This window comes from Delphinus delphis, chromosome 7, assembly GCF_949987515.2.
Source record: "Delphinus delphis chromosome 7, mDelDel1.2, whole genome shotgun sequence".
In the NCBI taxonomy this organism is placed as follows: domain Eukaryota; kingdom Metazoa; phylum Chordata; class Mammalia; order Artiodactyla; family Delphinidae; genus Delphinus; species Delphinus delphis.
Genome location: NC_082689.1, coordinates 58,678,311 through 58,701,669, shown reverse-complemented (window position 1 = coordinate 58,701,669; position 23,359 = coordinate 58,678,311). Strand labels below are relative to the sequence as shown.

Sequence of the window (23,359 nt, the reverse complement as noted above, 5' to 3'; positions counted from 1 at the left end):
GGATGAAAATTTACATATATGTACATCTGAGTAACTGTTCCCCAAATAAAAGCATAGAGCATGTCCTCCACCTTAGCAAGTAGAGAGGGACAGCACATTTTCACTGAATAGGATACTTCTTTTTTTGCTGTGCAGCACACGCAGGATCTTAGTTCTCTGACCAGGGATTGAACCCGGGCCCCCTGCAGTGGAAGTGCTGAGTCTTAACCACTGGACCGCCAGGGAAGTCCCAAGTAGAATACTTTTTAAACTGCCTTTTTTTCTTTAAATTTCCACATTCTTCACTTATTTAGGATAAATACTCCTTTATGATTCTCATGGTAACAATAATTTGAAGAAGAGGGTAAGGTGAATAGAGGCTTCACAAGGGTCTGTTATCTCTACTCATCTCTCATCTCTACTCATCCCTAATCATTTATTTATTTTTAGAAACCGCTCGTGGATATCCTAGGCTGGATTAATGGGAAAATCATGGATTGCTGAAACCTTTTGCGTTTATATGATTCAGGCTGGCAGGATTTTCATTCTACCCTCCCAAACTTGTTTCTATTCATTAAGGCCAAAATGGGTCATTCAATGCAAATAATGCTCTACTGTACTGGTTTAAAAATTATGAACAATCATCTTTTTTTTTTTTTTGGACAGAGAAAATAATGAGCTGTGTAATTGGTTAAGGGATTTAATTTCCTTGTGCCTTTACCAAAAAAAGGAATAATGAGAGAGAAATAGGCTGTGGCCAGATCATCAATGGCCTCAATTGCCAAGTTGAGATGTTTGGATTTCCTTACCCTTTCTTTTCCCTTGGCTGTCCAAAACCCCCTACAGTATTTCAGTTACACTGTGTTGAATAGGATTTTGTGGCTACTCTGAAAATGTAATAACCATTTTCCGTGTGAAAATTAATTTCAACTTCCAAATAACAACTTTATCAATTAATCTTTGCAACAGTTTATTATTTTATGACTTGTCATTATGGTTAATCTTAATCTTTCTGCTCCTCACTTTTTTCTTTTTTTTTTTTAACTATTTATTTGCCTGTGCTGGGTCTTAGTTGCAGCACGTGGGATCTTCGTTGCAGCATGCGGGATCTTCATTGCAGCATGCGGGATCTAGTTCCCTGACCAGGGATCGAACCCAGGTCCCCTGCATTGGGAGCGTGGAGTCTTAACTACTGGACCACTAGGAAGGTCCCCTCAGTTACTTCTTATTTATAGGATAGGTTAAGCAAGAAATGACATTTTCAGTCTCGGAATTCAATGATTTATATGAGGTCCTGGCATGTTATTAGCAAAATGTCAACATTTATCCCTCAATTCAACTATTTCCTCTTTTGGAATATTCTTTAGCAATGTTAAAATATTAATATTTCTTCTACAGCACAGGTATTTAAATAACCCCAGAAAAACATGCTCTATAGTTTTCTTGAGTGTGGTACATAAGGATTGGGCCTATTAGGAGCGCTTACTTTTGGGTGATGTTAAAGGGAACAATCTGGAATTTACATTTATTGTGTGGCTATTGTATATCTGGAATGCTCTTTAGTCCTTTCATACTAGGCCATTTAGTCTATGATCTTCATTATACGTGTGAAGAATGTAAGACAGGAGGAGTAATTTGCGGAAGCAGTGGAAGTGGTACCTGATCCAGATTGGATTAGCTCTTTCCACCCAATAAAAGCTGTGCTCATAACACAGAAGGTATAAACTCCAAAGAAGGTATAATGGAGACAAGAACAGAAAATGTCTCTATCTGCTAGGGTAAAAAGCTAGGCTGCTACAACAGAAATATGGTAGCTCAAATACAGTAGCTTAAAGAACCCTGCAGTTTCTCTTTCACATACCAGTCCCAAGGGAAGCGGTCAGGTTCCTGGGCGCTCTGCTCGCCAGAGTCCTTCAGAGATGCAGCTTTCTGTTATACTGTTGCTCCGCTGTGCCCTAAGGTGTCCTTGTTTGCATTATTAACAAGGGGTTCCCTGGAAGGAAAGTAGCTCCTGAGGTGAGCACATATTCAAGGTTTTAAGGCCTTCATTCACATTCCACTGACAAGAACTTAGTCATGGAACCTACACCTAGCTGCACAGAGTCTGCAGCAGGACAGCCAGGTGTCCAGCTATACTCTATTTAAACTATGAAGAAAGAAGAACGCATTCTGGTAGAAAACTAGCATACTCTCGTATAATGTCATTTTCTCAGGGTAAAATCAACATAGGATGGATGAAATAATTGGCAAATAACCTTTTTCAAACAAATAGTTTATAGTCATGATCTGGAGAGTAAAGTGTTTTATGAAACAATATTAAGACAACTAGGAAAATGTGACTGAAACTTAATTAACTGAAGATGAGATCTACTCCTTATACTCTAAGGCAACCAAGATGGTTTATTTCATCAGAAAAAAATGCAATTTGCATGAAGACCTGAAGGAGAGTGCAAGAACTGAACATATCATTATTTAACTTTCTCTCCCCAACTCCTGTGGCAAGAGACTGCTCTGACCTTACTGGATGGACTCTGTGGGCCCTCAAATGCAAGCCACATACACAGGCCCCTTATGACAGGTTCTTCCCTCCTTGGTTGCTTGCCAAAGCATGAAAGCAACTCTGCTATCCATATAAGAAAGCAGATACAGAAGTGCTCCCCGGGAATGGTATCAAAATAAACCACTCTCTGGGCTGGGAAGCATAAGTCAAAGGAACAGCTGGATCTGAGCATTCCAACTCATGTGACGTGAGTTTTTTTCATGTTTCATTAAGAACTTTGTTGCACACCCTAGAGCTTGGAGGTCTATGATGCTAAAAGAGTAAATCCCCCTATTATCTCCCATTTTTATGTGTCTTTAGAAGAAATATCATAATTATTTGTTCCCATCTTTTTACTGTGACCATACAGAGGCAGGACTAATAAAATGACCTAATGATCAAGTAGACAGAAGTATCCTCAATTGGGGACAACCACTAGAAGTCCTGGAAGTGATTTCCTAATGAACATTTACATTTCTCTCTTTTAATTTTACATTCACCAAGCAATTTACTGTTCATACTATAGTTTTGCCTCGTGAATGGATACAGATGCTAGAAGGGACCACTCCGAATATACGTTAAAAGAATATAAATTAAAAGAATTGTTAACATTGGCTAAGTACTTAGTAGTTACTAAGCAGTTTTAGCTTTTTATGGGCATATCTCACTTTATTGTGCTTTATGGATACTGTGTTTTTTAGAAATTGAAGGTTTGTGGCAACCCTGTGTCGAGCAAGTCTATCGGTGCCATTTTCCCAACAGCGTTTGCTCACTTTGTGTGTCTGTGTCACATTTTGGTAATTCTTGCAATATATCAAACTTTTTCGTTATTATATTTATTATGGTGATCTGTAATGAGTGATCTTTGATGTTACTATTGCAAAATATTACAACTTACTGAAGGCCCAGATGATGGCTAGCATTTTTTAGCAATAAAGTATTTTTAAATTAAGGTATGTACATTGCTTTTTCAGACGAAATGCTATTGCACACTTAATGGACTATAATGTAAACAACTTTCATATGCACTGGGAAATGAAAAATTTGTATGACTCGCTTTCTTGAGATATTAGCTTTATTGCAGTGGTCTGGAACCCGCAATATCTCTGAGGTATGCTTATACATATACAAATTCACTTAATCCTCACAACAACCCCATGAGGGTGGTCCATTATCCCCATTCTATAGCAGAAGAAACAGGCTCAGAGTAGTCAAGTAACTTACCTAACTGAGGTCACACAACTAGGAAGTGGTGTCGTCAGGAGTCAAACCCTGGCCTCCTGAGTATGGGCCTTCACTACCATTTCTTATTTATATATCTGGAACATCTTTTACTGTAAACAAAAGAAATTGGCATTCTAGTTTATAAATTAGACTCATAGAATTTGGAAAATGTCACATACAGCATCAGCTGAGCTTAAAAAATCAAGTCCCTAGACATGTAAAGCCAAGGACCAGATCGGATAGGTGGTTTGAGAACTCTTGTAAGTGCTACCCGGGGTGGGGTGGGGCGGGGTCGGGGGGGTGATGGTGGTCAAGGGAGTCCCCTCTTTTTTATACCTCCTAATTGCATCATGGGGCTTTCCACTGAGATACTAATTTACAAGTGGCTCAGGATATTCACAGACCATGAAGGCAAACCAAGAACTGTCAGTTTTTATATGAGGCCCCAAATTAGTTCAGAGACAAAGTCACTCAAAAGTCAAGCCTAGCTCTTTAATTCTATCACAATCGTGTATTTTTACAAGCTTAAAATGAGATCAGTTTTCCGAGTTAATGTTCTGTGCTGTTAGAACCAACATTTCTGAAGTCTCTGGCAAAGTAACAAAAGACCATTACGTGTAGACTAATCAGAAAAATATAAGGGACAGGAAATGAAGAGATTTTCTGTCTCTGACTTTGAATCAGAGGGGACAGAGATGTTACAAAGGAGCTTTGAGAAAATAATACTAAGAGACAACTAGAGATAAACATCAATCTGGATTTTGATGCAGGAAAACTGATTAATCACGAGTTAGAAAATTTACTCTCCAAATGGGGCTGGCAGATTATAAGTGAACAGAAGCTTCACACAAATATGTTAACGATAAAAGCATTTGTGCTTTTGGGGGGTTCTGACCTGAGCCATGCCCAAAGTGAAGTTATGAAGGTAATATGATAAAACTAAACTAAAATGCTATCACGGACTTTTTTCAAATAAAATTTCTCTTAACTAAAAATCTGATTAAGATGGATCTACAGCTAGGTGAAAAATGTTCACTTATTATCCTAAAAATACATTAACTATCACTAATATTAAAGGAGGGAAAACATGAAGAAATAGGCATATACCCAGTTATCTATATGCAAAAGTTCTTGGAATTCTCAACTTTTGTTGATATACAAATTTGTATACATATATAGAATGTTACAGAACTTCTAACCAAATTAAACATCTTTAGCATTTAATTTCAGCCCCTAATGAAGGCAGTTACCTCAAAACTAATTCCTTTCTCTTATTAATGGTTCTGTTCTACAATATGCAATTATCACATTAGAAATTAGAGAAAGTAAAATTACACAATCTTAAAGGATTTTTAATGAGATTCCAAACTTCTTTAAGAAGTCTATGCAATTTACTTTGGAAAGGACTCAAAAGCAAGAGATTGGTTTTTTTCTTATACTGCTGACACCCCTAACAAGCCACTAATCTCTACATTCCTCCAGTATAGAAATATAACAGGAATTTTCACTGCAAACTTGGTTAACTGCACCTGTACCTGAGTTTCATTTATGTTTTACTCAGTTCTTAAAAAATAAAAATAAAAAAACAACTTTTCACTTCATTTTATTCTTATTTCCCTGCTGAAGTTTACTAATTTTTATGTTAGCAAAAGAATATCACTATTTGATTCTCAAAAACAACATACTCACTAAAGAGCTTCTAAACTGTATTCATTACTCAATTGAATCCTCTTTAAACAACCTTTCCTCTGTATAGCAAATTGCCTTTAAAATCATTTCTTTTCTTGCTTTTTGTGCTACATTAAGTAACTTTCAATGTTAAATTTATGTGTGTGTGTTTTAAAACTTCCTTATCTTTAGTGTAACAAAGTAACACAGTAGAGAGGCAAGGGCTGGCCTAGGTGGGAGTCTGCACTCCACTGCAATGGTCTTCTGATCACAGAGGAGCACAAAAGGGCCATGGATGGGGACAAGGGCAGTCTTGCAGGAGTGTGAAATGGGAGAGAATGGGAGGGCTCAGGGAGGAGGAAACTCTAAGACTGTCATCATAAAAGAAGGCGGCTAAGCGGCAAATGATCTCCAGATAACTATTTTATCATTATTTTCTTTCAGAACTTTCTGCTACAATTTTAGAAAGTGCTTAACTTATACATACTAAAATTTCAACTGGTCTTAACATATTTTAATAGCAAGTATTTAAGAAGTTTTGTAATTTTCAAGGTCTAACCTTTTTAGTAATGAACTTTTTACACTCACTACTGAATTGAAACAAAAATATAACCCACCAGATATGAAAGGGTTAGTTTTCACAATAATTTCATAATTTCAAAGGAATGATTAAAAATGAACATTCTATTCAGTATGGTCAGAACAACAGCAACAACAACAAAAATCCTTTAATTTTTGAAGCAGAATTTTTTTCCAGCATTATTTTCTTTTTGGTCACAGTCACCTATGTTATATCCTCTGTAATATCATTACCATCATCTTTTTATAAATGTCCATCTACAAATTAATTAACTTTCTTGAGACAAATCCCTGGTATACTATTCTTCTGATTCCTATGAAAGACCCACTTTTAAGATACAATTGCAGCTGCCCCACAAGCTAGTTGCTGTGTCATACACACGCCTTAAAATTCTGTAATCAGCCACCGCCAGGTGCCGTATCGCATTCAGCACACCACAGTCAGTCAATACAGACATCCCCAAACACACCAAGGCTGGTTTTGTCAAATGTTTTATTGAGTGTAGACATCTGGAGTACTGTAAAACATGCATTATCTGTAGATTCAAAACGGAGCAAGCCACATTGTCCTCACTGTCAAATGTGTCAGGCTTGGCACACATGATGGAGATTAATGAAGTATCATGAGAGTAATATGGTTCCTGAAAAGCTTCTACAATTTGGAGTAGGGTCTTAATCACGTGAAAAGCAAAGCTGTTCACATTTAGTGAACTTGCACTTCATTGGAGGTACACAGTATTTTAATTTTAAAACAAATAAAAATAATTCTGTTTGTAGAAGATTCCCATCCCCCCAACTTTATTTGCCCTTTCAGTTTTCAGAAATTTTAATTAAAAAAAAAGTATATGCCTTTTGGAAGTTGTACGTTTATCTGAGTGATGGCTAAAATTTATTTCTTCTTCGGTTGCTGAGGTGTATTAAATTTGAAGAAGATAATATCTCCATCTTCAACAATATAATTTCTGCCTTGTTGTCTGTACTTTCCAGCAGCCTGTAAACAGGAAACACAGAGGAAATGAGTTTTTTTACAATTAAATATATAAGGTAAATGGTAGGAACACACACAAGAAGTATTATACTTCTTGGGTCATATTAAAGGAAAAAAAAAAAAGAAATACAGGAAGGCACACAGTTCAAGACTAGACTTGGAGAGGAGCAAAGTACTCCTGATTTGGGCAGCACTAGATTTTCCATACATACATAATCATAATGTATTCTCCACTAAATTGTTGGTACATAAATGTAATTATACCAATATCATTAAGTTTCATTACATGGTGTTTATGGTACATTTCTGATGTGTCTGCAAACATCCGGCAAGTCACTGTAACAAACAGATCAAACCAGGCAGGAAAAAAGATTATATAACTAGGTTAAAGCTGCTTTATTTGCTTAAAGAAATTCTTTGGTGATACTGGTGATGCCAAAAAGACAGCTTGCTACAAAGAAAACCATTATCAATTGTCATGTACAGATTTTAAACTATTTCTTTGTAGTTTTTAATTTGATCTTGACAATGACAATACATAGTGGTGTATACTAGAATTGAACACAAAGAAGTTTACTGACTAATGGCCCTAGTTATAAGCAGACTCTAATAGGTTGGAACTGCAAAGACAGATATACTTTCCACTTGTAAATTAGTCAGCAAAGCAACTGATTCCACCCGCTGGCATGTAGATCAAGTAATAAGGTAGACAGCTAGTGGGAAGCAGCCGCATGGCACAGGGATATTGGCTCGGTGCTCTGTGACAGCCTGGAGGGGTGGGATAGGGAGGGTGGGAGGGAGGGAGACGCAAGAGGGAAGAGATATGGGAACATATGTATATGTATAACTGATTCACTTTGTTATAAAGCAGAAACTAACACACCATTGTAAAGTAATTATACCCCAATAAAGATGTTAAAAAAATAAATAAATAAATAAAGTATAGCTAAACAATGAAAAAAAAAAAAAAAAAAAAAGACAGCAATCCTCCGGTAATTCTAACATAAACAAGCGGCAGTTACAGAGACCCAGGTTCACCCCGTGGCACAGCACACACACTTCATCCTCAGCACAACAGGCTCTTCAACATCTACATATTCTCACTTAACACTGCACACAACCAACCCAGTCCCACATGACCCCACACTGACCACTCAACATTGAGGACTTGATGAGCTTTTGGAAAAAATTCTCAAAAGTATTTTACTTCTGTTGGAATTTACTGAGAACATGAAACCTTGCCCAACAGATTAGTACTTCCCTTCGAAGATATTGATAAGAATGTTCAAAGTCAAATGCAATTATACTAATTAGAAACAAGACTAAGAAAGATCATACATCTGAGGTTAAAATCAACAAACCAGGTCATAGAGCCCTAGTAAGCATATTTCAATTATCTAGACCACATATTAAAAAACACCTAGTAATAAGTGTTTTTAAAAATGAAGCTAATTTTTAAAAAGCCAGTATACCCTAACATTCTAAAAGGCATACACACACACACACATGATTTTTGTAAAGCTGTGATGTATGGAAGGCCATATGCTACTTGTTTTGAGAATCTAAAGTCCAATGTTATAAAACTATATAGACAACTTAAATCAAATACATATTGACATGACATATTAATGTAAGTTTATATACTTTGTTATCACTCAAGTTTACTACTAATTAAAGGTGACAGTGTTCCTTTAAATTCTCTAGAGACCATTTAATCCATTTCCACTGCTATCAGAAACACTGGTTGAAAAAAAAAATCAATACCCATTTGTGAATCTTGAGTATGTATTAAACAAGACACGTCTAACCAGTTCATTTGCACTTGAAAGCAGCCATCTGTAGAAGCCAGCTTTGCCTAAGCAGATATGATTGCTAATAATGTGATATCCCTGTAGACTACAAAGCCCACACAGAGCTATTCAGTATATAGTTCACAACACTGGCATTAAATTAGTTATGCTGTACTGGTGTTCGAAATACATATACATACATACACATATACACAATCTTGCTCTCAAACCTAAAATCTACTTGATAATGTGCAAGTAAGTATTTGTTGAATAAAAGAAATTCATAAATGCTTCATTTTATTTGGAGTTCAAATTTCAAAATGTTAGTTTTGGAGATTAAAAACCACATAAAATACATCATGGTATTCTAAGCTGAAAAGCCAGAGGTCAATCTTTTCCAATTTACTGTATAAAAGCTCCCAGTTAGTGTTAAGCATTTCTACAAGTAGGCAATATTATTTTATTGTATATTAAAAAATTTCCCTGTATTGTTAAAGGAAGTATTCACAATTTATATATCTTCAAGTTTATTACAACATAGACATCTATTAAGGGTTGGTAAAACAGGCTTATCCCCTGAGAGTATAAAAAAGAAGCAGCTGATTTCTGAATTCTAGTAATAGAAAAATATCCTTATTTTAATCATCTTTATGAAAAAAATATATGCCAGCATCATGTAGCATGTTGAAAAATAATCTGAGATTTTTCAAGTCTAATTAGTATTCTTGACAAAGTCCAATCTTAATACATTATATTTGCATATTTATCTATCGACACAGATGACACTATTGGAAAGTTAATGACTTTGTTTAGTTGTAAATTGTAACTTCTTTCATTCCTTTTTAAAAAACAAAATAGCTCTCATTCCACACTGAACCAATTATATCAAGATTTTTCCCTTCTCTTCCTGGGGTTCCAACAATTCTATTATAGTCCTGCTGTTCAGTATGATCTTTCCAATGATAACAGTGAGAATAAACTAAACTTGAAATAAACTTTTTTGCATTCCTTTGAAATTATGAAATAGTAAACACAAGAGACCTCTTTAAATTCTTTAACGTTTTCTACAGTAGTCTTCAAATAACAAATTAAGTTAATGATAAAGAAACCTTTTTACAACGTTAGTTTAATCCCTTGACCTATCTATTTATTGATGAGAGATGACATACCCCCTGGACTTTGCTAAGTAAACCTAATAAAGTCAAACAAAATCAAGTCTGCAACAGAATTTACATTAAAAGAAATCATTTATTACTCATGTATAACACAGCTTCACTATTAGTGGATGCAAATCAAATTATACTTAATTAGCTAAAATAAAGCACAATTTTGGACCTGCCCTCTAGTGTTGAGAAAGCAAATCAAGTTCCCAAAGATCTTTAAAAAAAAACGTACAACCATGAAGTTCAGCAAGAACAGGTTTTATTTAACTAAATTTATATTGCTTTCTTTGAGTTAATGTTAAACATATACATACTACTTCTATTTCACCTATCAAATATAATAAGTATAATTTTTCATTGGTCATCAGTGAACAAATTCTTTGAAATTATTTATAACTACTTAAAGCTAGCTTTAAAAATTTTTTTTGTTTTAGAAAAACACCACAAAATTACTGACAATTTACACATTTAAAAAATTGTCTAAAAAGCATGTAAACATCTACAGCTCTTCAATCAGTTGATAGTAAAACTAATGCTGACACACAGTTTAAAAGACAGTTATTCATTTTAATCCTGAGTATCTTCATATTAGCAAAAATTATAAAGTGTGAAACTAGAAAATAATTCCTTACCTTGACCGCATTTTCAGAACCTTCCTCTTTAAAATCTTCGTATTTCATTACTTCAGCCATAATGAATCCTTTTTCAAAATCTGTGTGAATCTTTCCTGCAGCTTGAGGAGCCTTCGTCCCTTTCTTTGAATAGAAAGACCAGAGAAAACTAATTGCATTTAAGATGACTGACTGAAAGCGTAGAGTTTCTTTTCTCTGATCTGCTGTTGGACTCAACTTAAACTTAGTTTAATATCAGTTAAGATGTCAGATATACAATTAGAACATTTTCAACACTGGGCACTATCTGTGCAGCAGATTTAGCACAGACAGATCAGTAGATATTAAAGAAGTGTAGCTTTGTTTTTCCTAATAGTCATCCACGGATTTATCGATTTAGATGCAGTGGTCTGGTTTCGGCGTAGGTTGCATTTCGATTTTCTATTCTTCACAGTGGAAAAAAGTAAGGATTTTAAATAGCTTTCAAGTTGAATTATCAAAGGTTTCAAAAAGATAAAAAGCCTTGAAAATTTCAGCTCATCTAAAGAACATATAAAAATCAATATATAAAGGGATATTTTTAAGATATTTCCAACAAATCATACAATATATGTTCAGCAAATAATTTTAAAATCCTCATAAAATTTTAATAGAATTTTGAACACTTTACATAATACACCCTGCCTCTAACCATCATAAAGGAAAATTCAAGTTGATACAGGAAGAGAAATGTCTTATAATTACCCCATATGTTAAATTACAAGGACGTACATTCCAGACACACACAACCATGGAAAGAAATTTGAGAAATAATGGGTGACCTAAAGGCTGCTTAATAAAGCATGTTAAAGTGGTAAGGAGTCTGACACTATAAAGCACAGTTTTTACAATAAAAGATGTATTGGGTTAATATGGCTACTCACTGATGCTTACCTGACTAAATATCTTAGCACATTAAATCATGGATACTTACAATCAGTCTTAAAATAAACCAGCTTTCATATTTTCAAGCCCAGAATATGTTATCTTTCCTGCTGTACATACTTAAGTTTGGAAGTTTTAAGGCTTTAAAATATATAGTAAAAATAAACCCTGGCAATTTGTTTACCAACCTGGATTTGCTTTGACATTATTTTGTAAGTCTATATAAAAGGACCTTAGTTTTAAGTCAATCAAACATTTTTTTTTACAAAGGAAAGAGGAGATCAAAGAAAAGTGAATCTCACATTCACAAAACGCATTTAACATTATGTTCAACTGACTCCATGTTCCTATCCATCTTAAATCAAAATAGATGTAACAATAAATTAAGGTAGTCAGTGAAAACAGAAATCAAAGCAGCCCTAAAATTTATCATGTAGCATACATTAAAAAAGCATAATAAAAGAATGAATAAGACACTGAGTATTTCTAAAAGTTCTGACATTATTTTTATATTCTGTAACACAATTTCGGATTACATATATTTCAAAATATTTTTCAACAGTAACTACCATATTACAATATATTTTCATTTAAAAGCAAGCCATTACAGTTCAGTTTCTATTGTCCTCTGGGAATAAATTAGTCATTCTTTCTGGTGGTAATCAGTTATACATCAATATTTAAAATACATATCACATTATTAAAGAAGATTGAATATAAAACACTGCAAAAATAAACACTACTTTTATGAATTCAAATTTAAAAAGCCATGAATTATTACACATTGAGTTTAGCTCTTTGAGCCCAACTGTATATCTATGAAGAGCATAATGATGTCATATTGCTTTTATTGCTGAAAATGTAATCCGAGCAAAGCAAAGGAGGAAAGAACCACCCGCAACCCAAACAAACTTAGCGAATACAAAATGAAAAGCAACATCAATTTCACTGCAGACAAACCCAGTCACACAGATTAAGCAAGCACAATACTGGTGTGTCTTATCTCTGACCACAGGAGGAGGGTAGACAGATTCTACAGGATGAAGAAATTCAGACTATGTAATAGGCAGAATCAATTGTTACCTGCCTCAATCAATGCCGCTCCACTTTCACTGTTCAGCAGCTCACAAATAATTAAAGTTATCCTGGACAAAAACCTCATCTGTAATGACTAGCTAACCGCCACCATGACAAACTTCAAAGTCAGTGATATCAATCTGAATTCAATAGTGTGGAACTGGATATAGCTGATGAATAAGTATGAATCTTACCCTGATGGTCCATGCACGCACTTCATCTGGGCCTGCAGTGAAAAAGTATTCTAGCTGGAGTGCTGCAAACCCAGCCTTAATGATCTTTGGCAAAGCGCTGAAATAAAATGTAACAAATTCACTCAACATATAAGTTGATTGTGCCAGAGATCAGTACAAAGCTAAAATTATTCATTTCAAGCAGAAAATGTTAGAGATATTAGTAAATGACCATTCATCTTTCATAATACACTTGAAGAAGTCAGAAAGCACATAACTATTCCTAAAAAATCCTTTCTAAAATTGGTTTTAATTGTACTGGTCTGAACATATCATTTTGAATTATTATAAAAAAAAAGAAAAATTTGATCTACCCATTCTATGATTATTTTCCTCCAATATCAATTATTTCCAGGACGTGGGTCATGAAAGCAAAATTATTTGATTGAAATCCAATGTTTAAACAATATATTACTGTTACTCAGAAAAAATTAAGGCAACTGATTCACCCTTTCCCCTCCCCCACTGAACATGACGAAAGAGTTTTGGCGATCATTCCTTCTCAAAAATATACATAACTAATACCTATGTTATAATTAAAACACTGTACGGAGATGACAGATGACAGTTAAAAACTTAATTTAAAATAAATCTTTTCACTCTGTCTCATGGTAAAGAAAGGAGAAGATTCCCTCTTTATAATGGTAATTACTCTGTCATTTATTATTCTATCAGCGCAAGCAATTAAATTACTGCAAGGAAATAGTTGATAATAAAGTGTAGGGAAAATGAATGCTAATTAACCTTTGTGTCATGTTCGCTTCCAGATACTTCTGTCTCTCCTCAGCACTCAATTCTTGCAACTTGAGTTCCAAGGCCCCACTAAAAGGAATGACCAAGGCACCTGGGTCATACTTGTCCACCCACTCTTTAATTTTTATCAACCTGTAGACAAAAAAGGGCACAACATTATCTTGTAGTGCATGCATGACTGTACCACATTCATTATTATCAAGTAGCACATACATATTCATAAGAATTGCACAGTTTTATGATGCCATCTTTTTGTGTATAGCTTTCCAAGGTCAAGGCATTAACAGCCAGCAATTGCTTCAGGTATACGCCATAATATTTTACTGTAATCTAGTTTTACTTTAACACATTATCTATAGGAACTAATACAAATATTTTAAAACTTTTTACAGTTACACTATATTTGCTCAGCATTAACAACTGTGACCTTGAAAACCTCAATGTTATGATTTATTATTCTCCTTACTTCACAAAGTATATTTTTAAAAAGCAAAAACACAAAGTTCTATATTTATAGGAATCACACCTAAAAGTGTCAGCTAATTTCGAAGAGCTCTGACAAATACAGAATTTGTTCCACCCAGATATCTATATGCCTGGTTCAGTTCCTTCTTGGACTAACAAGACTTTACAGTTGTCACTGGTTTTGAGGGAGATTTTTGTTAATTAAAAAAAAAAAAAAAAAGTCCGGAAATATAGATTTACAAAAACCTAGTTGATTGTGTACACATTGTTCTTATGAATCTCACTTTTGTAGGATCATGAATAATAGAACTACAGAGGAAATAAAGTACTTTAATAGCAAAAGGGTTTGGAAAGCCAAATCAGTTAGGAAATTGATATCGAGTGTTACCTGAAAAGACATTATTGAGTGATCTGTTCCAAAACGTGGAGTATTTTAGCCAAGTGGTAGTTAGAACATAAATGAGATAACTGTAGTGAGTATATTAACCAGGTTCTGATCCTACCACTTTTCTAGCTTTTTATTCCTGGGCAGGTTACTAAACCTTTCTAAGCCTCAGTTTCCTCACCTATGGAGATAATAACAGTACATATTATGATGTAGGTAAAGAACCTAGAAAAGTAAAGCGAGGCATATAGTAAACAAATATTAACAGCAGTTAGTAATGTTAATTTTTATTCTCAGATAATCACAGCATATGTGCCTATGATTCTGGAATAGAGCTTAGTATAGAACTGGATATGGATTTCATAGTTCAATATATATCATAGTCTCATATAGTTCCACTTGTCTCCCATATTTAGACCCAGGTTTTAATAACTATCATGGTAAAAAAAGTGAGGAAGTTATCCATAAATAAACAATGCAAATGTCACTACAGTGGATAAGAAACACAAGAACTAAAGCACAAATTCATCAACACTCACCCATCAAAGAAAATGGCAGGGATGAGAGTTATTAGAAAATTAAGAATATGGTCTACTGAGTAGAATGGGATAAAGGAATGAAAAATTCACACAATAGTTCATACATGTTTGTTATACAAGGCTAACCTATAATTTACTTATTTAATATTTATCAGTGGTTTTTGGTCTTCATAATATTTTTTTTCCTCTTTTGGTCACATCCTAAAAATAACGAACCAATCCCTAAAAATGTATTTTGGAATAAAGTATGTGTCCTTTAAAATAGGGAATCCAAACCAGCTATTTTCTTATCTAAAATTATGAAGGAAAGGTTAAAGAAAAAAGTAAAAATTTAAATTGATACTTCTTCCTATAATAACATTATGAGATTCTAACTTAGTTTATAGACTTACACTATTCAAACAAAACTGTATATTAAAATTTACCATCAATGGTTTAGTAACATACATTTATTATACAAGTCAAAATCAAATATGTAATTTAAAAAAAGGAAAATCACATACCAAATATAGATTTAATAAAGTAAAATAAAACAAGCCCATGTAAAAGGATAACATATATATAAAATACACATTTTGTTTCATAAATATGGTCAACATAACTAATAAAACTAGAACTGTTATGAGACAACAAGATAAGAAATAATTACTTTGGCTGAAACATCAATTCAGAATAACAATAGTTTTACCCTGTCATTTTAACAGCCTTTCCTGCAGATTCCTCAGAGGGATTATTTGCATTCCTCAGGTGTTCTATTGTACAATTCAGATGAATAAAGACTTACAAATCATTCCTCTACCGCCAATGTGAGACTTTGATCTGGTGAATACACCATTGTACCTTAACTATAATTGGCAAAAAACCTGACAGTGTAGAGCATCACAAGCTTAATAACAAAGGAGAATATCTCAAAGTGTTGACAGATGATCTTCATAATGCAGAAGCAGAGCTGGTACATTTTAGCAATAAATGAGCACTGAGGTCTAAAGGTCTCTAAAGTGACTGACATCAGACCTGCTATAGCCTCACTAAAAGAAAAAGGTACCGTAGCACTCTCCGTAAAGTGAGTTAGGTCTTTGCCTGCAAGCTTCACTTTTGTGACTTTCACTGTCATAGAAAACACAGGGAAGATGAAAAGTGAGTTAGGTTCTTTGGCTGTCTGCTTTACTTTTGTTACTTTTACTATCAAACAAAAGCGAGAAATGTCCCAAAGTGATTTTTAATTACATATTTGAAATAAGCCTTGAGTAATTAAAAATACGACTTGATTTCAAGATTATAGACTGAAATACATATAATATATCTGTTAGGTCTTATGGTTACAAAAGTGTGATAATGAGGCCAAGATCACAAGTTTGAACCCCATTGGGACCAGTTACCTTTTGCAGAAAGATGTCTATTCTATTGCTACAAACCATACCCCAAACTATAGTAGTCATCTAAAAAATGTGAGCTATTGGCACATGAGGGATATGGAAAATCAAAGTTGAGCTCAGTACCACTACTAGAAAAACAATTTCAAGTACATTCTGTCAAAGTGACTGAACAGTAATCTCCATACACAAATGTTAGCAAATGTCTAAAGAAAACTATCCAACTGTTAGTAACCAAAATAATAATGATATTGTCATAGAATATCAAATTATATGAGGGGAGAAGAAACAGTAAAGACAGTACACTCCTAAAGAGTTAAACTGTAAAGACTTTCAGAGCATTCGTTTTATAAATTTATATAAATAGATTATTGCACAAAGCCAGAGATTACTAATAAGGAGCCAGAGCCACACTGATTTCCCCAAAGTCTTATGAGTGACAAATGGAAAGAGGAACTGCCATTAGTTGTATTTTTCTTCCTAGTAATGATTCCACAGCAAGGAGACTAAGCAGGGACAATCAGTTTTCAGGCTAAAGGGTTATGCTTTGAGACGCACTGGCAGGTTATGATCTGTTAGTGTCTTTGGACAAATGAGATCTTTAATATTAAACTAGCATTAGATTTCTAAAAGATTATGTCTCAAATATACCTTTGGTCTTATAACCTGACCTTCTTATCCAATCTTGAAATTCCAGATTCCATAATTTGATTTTCCTAGGGTTAATTTACATGGTTTATATTTCTCTTCCAGGTACAAATTTTATCTAAAAATTGTATTTGTTTCTCTTTCAAATCTACCTGTTCTTTGGGGTAACATTTTACACTTGTTTAATGAATTCTTATTCTCTTTCAAGATTTCTAAAAGATTAACTTAAAAGTTCCTTTCAGACTGCTCTAATTATTTCTAATTTCTTGTGTATAACTCTGTCCCCACCGCCCCATCATATGCCATCTGCTTATGACCTCTCAAAACCATTGGCTCCTGTGTATGTGCTGTGTTGTTCTTGGATGTGTGGTCATTTGGCAGGAGCCATTTTGTTCCAAGAGAATCTGTGGTCAACTGCTGGGTTGCTGACATAGTTTTGTGGTTGTTTCTTCCAGGGAAAGACCTATGGAAGGTCTTGGGCTCCAGATCACTTTGACAGAGTTTCTGCACTAGGTCATTGGTAATGCAAATTGACCTGCTTCTTCTTATAGTACAGTCCCAGTCTCTAGTTTCCTGAGAATAACAGTTTCTTCCCTTTTCCAGAAGGGGTGGGAGCTGGGGGGTGCAATTTTCTAGTATCTGATCATGGAAAGGACAGCTCTTTCTAGGCTTTATGAGTGAGCCTTGTTCCAGCACCTGCAGCCTGGGCCTGTGCTCTGAGTCTTATTCCTATATGGAAACTAAGGCCTCTAAGCCATGAGCTCAGTTTTCCCTGAGGGCCATACACTGTTGAGTACACTTTCGACTATCACTGAGTTTCCTCTTTGTTTCTGGCACCTAGAGAATCCTTTTTCTTGCTTTCAAGTCCTGCCGCGTTCTAAAAATATCACATCGTCATCAATACTATCTTTCCTGGTTATTTCCTCTGGTGTTTCTATATATTAGAAACAAGAAGGGAGCCCCCTATATTGGTTCAGTCTACCCTCTTAACTGGAAGCTCTCCATACTAGAGTTAAATCCTCCATTTTATTGTGTCCTAATACAACAGCTTTCAAACTTTTTTTGACCATCACCCACAAGAAGAAATAGATTTTATACCTGATTCAAACATATGGTGCACATACACACATTATTTTCATATACATATCCAAACTGAGACTGGTTTCACAAGACAATACTTATCTTTATAATGGGAATCTCAATGGTATGATGATATCTCAATGGTATGATATTCTGCATAAAACTAAATTCTTGAAACTTAAACTCCTGAAATAGTTTTCTCTAATATACTTTAATAAGAATTTTAATTTATTCTTTCCTACACTTCACGCCCATCCAGCCATTCAACTATCCCCAGCTACTCAAATTCTGATTTTCTAAAAATCCTTTAAAGATGGCTCAATTTGGCTCTAAAGCCAAGTTATATTACCATTTATGCTATCTTTGTTGAACATCAGAACTCTCTCAAATCTGCTTATTCTACTTTCCAGCGTCAAAGTAGATTTAAAATCTTTAAAATTGTTACATATGGTAATATCAGGTCCTTATACACACCTTGTATGGTTTCCTGTGTGAATCTAGGTCTTAACTTTAAAAAAAAAAATCACTGATATCTTGCTTTTGACTGAATATAAATGCTGGCAAGAGCCATATGTCAGTACTCAGAAAATGAGGCAACTTATACGTCAGAGGATCCAGGGCTGGTTCGTGCAGTGACTTAACATGATTCAGTCAATGTTATTAAAGACATGACCTTTACTAAGCCAGTTCCACTCATGTTGTTCAAGGTATAGATATACCAAAAATCCAGGGGGCACTGATAAACACTAGTCTCCTCCCTTGCAGGTTTACTGCCATTTCTATTAAAACCGCTCAAAGTCCCAAATAATGACTTTAAGATATCACATTTTTCTTTTCCATTTTCCAAACATGATCACTGCAAATTAATGTCAATTTGCAGTGTTCTAAAAGAAAAAAAAAAGGGTAAGGCTTATGGAAGGTAAGGCTATCTTCTTAAAGATGACATAAACATTATGTATTAATCCAGTTATTTTACAAATGGCAATAAATACTAGAAACCTGCACTAAAATTAATACCACAGGGCTTCCCTGGTGGCGCAGTAGTTAAGAATCCACCTGCCAATGCAGGGGACACGGGTTCGATTCCTGGTCTGGGAAGATCCCACATGCCGCGGAGCAACTAAGCCCATGCGCCACAACTACTGAGCCTGTGCTCTAGAGCCCTTGAGCCACAACTACTGAGCCTGTGTGCTGCAACTGCTGAATCCTGCGCGCCTAGAGCTCGTACTCTGCAACAAGAGAAGCCACTGCAATGAGAAGCCCACGCACAGCAAAGAAGGGTAGCCCCCTCTCACCGCAACTAGAGAAATCCCACACGCAGGAACGAAGACCCAAAACAGCCAAAAAAATAAATCAATAAAATAAATAAATTCTAAAAAATAATCATAATAAATAAATTTATATTAAAAATGATCTTGCAATGAATAAACAGGAGAAAACATCAGGGTGAGTCCTAATTACTTTGTGTAAATAACAGAAATCCCATTCACCAGCTGGCAACTTGTCTGAGAGTGGGCATGTGAACTAGTTCTGGTCAATAGGGCATGAGAGGAAGCCTGCTAGGGACTTCAGGAAGATTCTGAAAGGCTCCTTTGGCTCTTAAAAAGGGAAAAGAAGATTGTCTCTGTTGGACACTATGTCTGGATCTTACCTCTAGAATTCCAGCAGCCATACTTTGACCAAAAGAATGCATGTAGGGAAAGATGAGAAAAACCCTTGGTCTTGAAACTGTCACAGGAACACTGAATTAACCAAACCTGAAGACAAACTGCCTTGGGTTTAACTATTACATGTTGGGATTGTCTTTGTTATTTGTAGCTAAAAGCATCTTGATACTGATAATGACCACATTTAGGGGTTATCTTCATTTAAGTATATGATAGCAGCTCCTCTTAACTGGTCTAAATTCAATGTATTCTTTAAGAAACCAGCTCCCGTAGAGCTTTCCCCGAGCTTCCACACAGACAGATGTTATTACCACACTCCATCCTACACTATAAATTGCCTATTTTTTGGTTATCTCCTCCCACTATAATAAAAACTTCTTGAGGTCAGGGACTTGTCTTTGTTCCCTGATATATCTACAGAACTCTCCTAGCACAGCGCTGGTATATAATGGATGCAAAGTGCTTTGACTAATAACTAGCTGAGGGACTACGGGCAGTTAAGTTCTCTTAGCTTTAGTTTACCCACCTGCAAACTGCTGAGTAGTTTTCAAATCGTTCCGGGTTCCCTATAGGAGCTCCCAAGGTGCTAGGAGGAGAAATGGTGGAGACAGCAAGAGGGGAAGAATAGGGAGGTTCTCGACCCTCCACTTTTGCATTTTAACCAGAGCTGCGTCATTCTTTATATGCTGGATTTTTGCATCAGATTTCATCAGAAGAAATAGTTCTGTTGTTTTTAACAACTCTGAAGTGCAATGATTAAATGATCCTTTTAAGGTGGAAAATTCTACCATTTTATGGCATATGCCAGAAATTGAACAAATACAAGTGCTGAAATCTTTAGGCACTTCAGATTTCTGCTTAAATGTTACTTTCCACCACCTTAAAAAAGAAGCCTTTCCTTTTCCATTTCCTGTCACTCTCTATTCCCACACCCTGACTTATTTCTTCATCACACATGATATATTATGTTCTTTTTTTACAAATTACTTAATTAATTAGGCCATACCTTGCAGCATGCAGGATCTTAATTTCCCGACCAGGGATCGAACCCACGCCCCGCTGCAGTGGAAATGCGGAATCTTAACCACTGGACCGCCAGGGAAGTCCCATATGTTCTTAAAGTTTATTATCTTCCACCCATTATTGGTAAACCCACTTACTCAGTTATTAGGGAAAGGAACTTTTTGAATACTTTGTTCACTGCAATATCTCCAGAACCACTATGACAGTACCTGGCACAAGCATATGCTCAATAAATGTTGGGTGGATCAATAAATAGGAAAGCTGAAAGTTAATCTAAAAGATTAGGTAATGAACACTCAGAAGTAAGTATGTACTTCCTAGCTATCTGTCTCTTCTGCCAGAGTCAACCTTTAGGAATTAGTAAGCTATAGTTGACCTGACCATTGGAGGTATGCACATTTACTAGAATGGTGAAGTGAAAAATTATACCAACATTAGGTGAAGTACACCTAATTCAGGTAAGGCTATACAAAGAAAAAATCATAGTATAGTGGGATTATTTTCATTCCCAAGGTAAAATCTGTGGCTTGAACTACTGTAATTCAAGTCAGAACCATAAAGGTTCTCTGAGAATGTACCAAAACGAGCACCTTAAATTCCAAAATGTTCCCTGAATCTCAGGCTTCTTACCTTTTGCAAGGCTACCAGGTTAGGATTTGCATTCATATACTAAGTGGTCCCAAGCAGGGTACATTTTTTGATACTTTAGGGCAGTGTTTCTCAAAATATAGTTTCTAGACCACCTGTGAATCTAAGGACTCTACGAAAAAACCTAGATTTATGATCGCTAGAAGTGGGATTTGCACCTAACCCTTACAACACTCTGTACTTTGATGTCTGAGAGCCACTATTTGTGAATCTCTGCCATTTCTTTGCAATTTGATATTCTAATCTTAAACGTTACACATAGAAATATTCTGTAACAATAGTTGTCATGAGGTATAAATCAATATTTGTAGCTTGAGACTATGAAACTCCGTTAGCTACAAGAAAACTTCCCAACTATATTATGATCCTACAGATGAGATTTAATTACTTCTGGCCATGGTGCCCCAGGATAAACTATCTTTTCTTCCACTTCTGTGCAAAGGTTGATTCAATCTATAATCAAAACATAAATTTACAGGGAGAGCCGCAAATCTTGATTTAACTATCACAGACACAAATTTTTTAATGTAGATGGTATCAGAAATGGGACTTCCATACCCAGACTACTTATGAAGATGAAGAAAATCAAAAAGACTATCTTTGACAGATTGGGAAAGATAGAGAAGATCCTTGGAATAAGAGAACGTGTGTATACGTGGGGGGAGAGAGAGAGAGAGCATGTGTGACAACACATGTCATCGTGGTCGTGTGCCAAAGAAATACAGTATCATAAAGGTGATGAAAACTTCAGCATCCAGTCTTTTTGAGACTGGTCTAAATTTATGAAGGGCTTATAGATGATAAATAAAACTAAACTGAGATAGGAATATATTTAACAAAAGAAGTATACTTGTAACAAAAACTATAAAGCATCATTGATAGAAATTAAATATCAAAGCAAATGGAAAGACATACGTGTTCACGGATTAGAAGACCTAACACATTGTTAATAATTCACCTACAGAGTCAATGCAATCTATCAAAATTCCAGCTGCCTTTTGTGCAGAAATTGACATGCCCATCCTAAAATTCATATGAAAAATGAAAGAACCCACAATAGCCAAAACAATCTTGAAAAAGAACAAAATTAAAGGTCTCACCCTTCCATATTTCAAAACTTACTATAAAACTAGAGTAATCCAGACTATGTGGCACTGGCAAAAGACTAGACATATAGACCAATGCAACAGACTTGAGAGTTCAGAGATACACCCAGACGGCTAGATCAACTGATTTTTTTTAAATTTTGTAATTGTGGTTAAAAATAACACAAAATTTACCATCTTAACCATTTTTAAGTGTACCACTCAGTGGTGTTGACTATATTCACTGTTCTGTAACAGATCTCCAGAACTTTTGTATCTTACAAAACAGAAATTTTATATCCACTGTTTTCTACCACCCCACCCACTCCACCCCACCTCCAGCCCCTATAAACCATCACTGTGCTTTGTTTTTATGAGTGTGCCTACTTTAGACACCTCTTATAAGTAGCATCATACAGTTTTTGTCATTTTTTGGATTGGCTTATTTTACTTCACAATGTCCTCAAGTTTCATCCATGTTATAGCAGATGATAGGATTTCCTTCTTTTTTTAAAGGCCGAATAATGTTCCATTGGATGTATATACCACATTTTGTTTATCCATTCATTCTGTGATGGACATTTCTTTGGAGAAATGTTTATTCAAGTTCTTTGCCCGTGTTTTTAATTGTGTTATCTGGGTTTTTTGTTGTTGAGTTTATGATATGGTCAACTGATTTTTGACAAGGGTACCGACACAATTCAATGGGGAAATAACAGTTAACAAATGGGGCTTAGACAAGTGAATATCCACAAACAAAAGTTAAAATGGACCAAAGACCTAAATGTAAGAGTTAAAACTATAAAACTCTTAGAAGAAAGCAGGTGGAAATCTTCATGACCTTGGATTAGGCAATAGTCTGTTAGATATGACACCCAAAGCACAACCAACCAAAGAAAACACAAACTTTTCAAAATT

General features: G+C 35.1%; 1 protein-coding gene across 2 annotated transcripts in view; it reads right to left on the bottom strand.

Annotated features, from left to right (window-relative positions):
* Positions 1–6,132: 6,132 nt before the first annotated feature.
* OLA1 (Obg like ATPase 1) overlaps positions 6,133–23,359 on the bottom strand; it is a 168,318-nt gene continuing 151,091 nt past the window's right edge. The window contains exons 8-11 of one of the 2 annotated variants that reach the window (XM_060016569.1): positions 13,520–13,660; positions 12,737–12,833; positions 10,563–10,685; positions 6,133–6,980 (exon numbers count right to left, since the gene is read on the bottom strand). In XM_060016569.1, the coding sequence (XP_059872552.1) occupies positions 6,879–6,980; positions 10,563–10,685; positions 12,737–12,833; positions 13,520–13,660 (463 nt within the window). In that variant the 3' untranslated portion in view covers positions 6,133–6,878. Of the gene's footprint in view, positions 6,981–10,562; positions 10,686–11,044; positions 11,083–12,736; positions 12,834–13,519; positions 13,661–23,359 lie in introns of those variants that run through there. The other variant, XM_060016570.1, reaches the window with a different exon arrangement.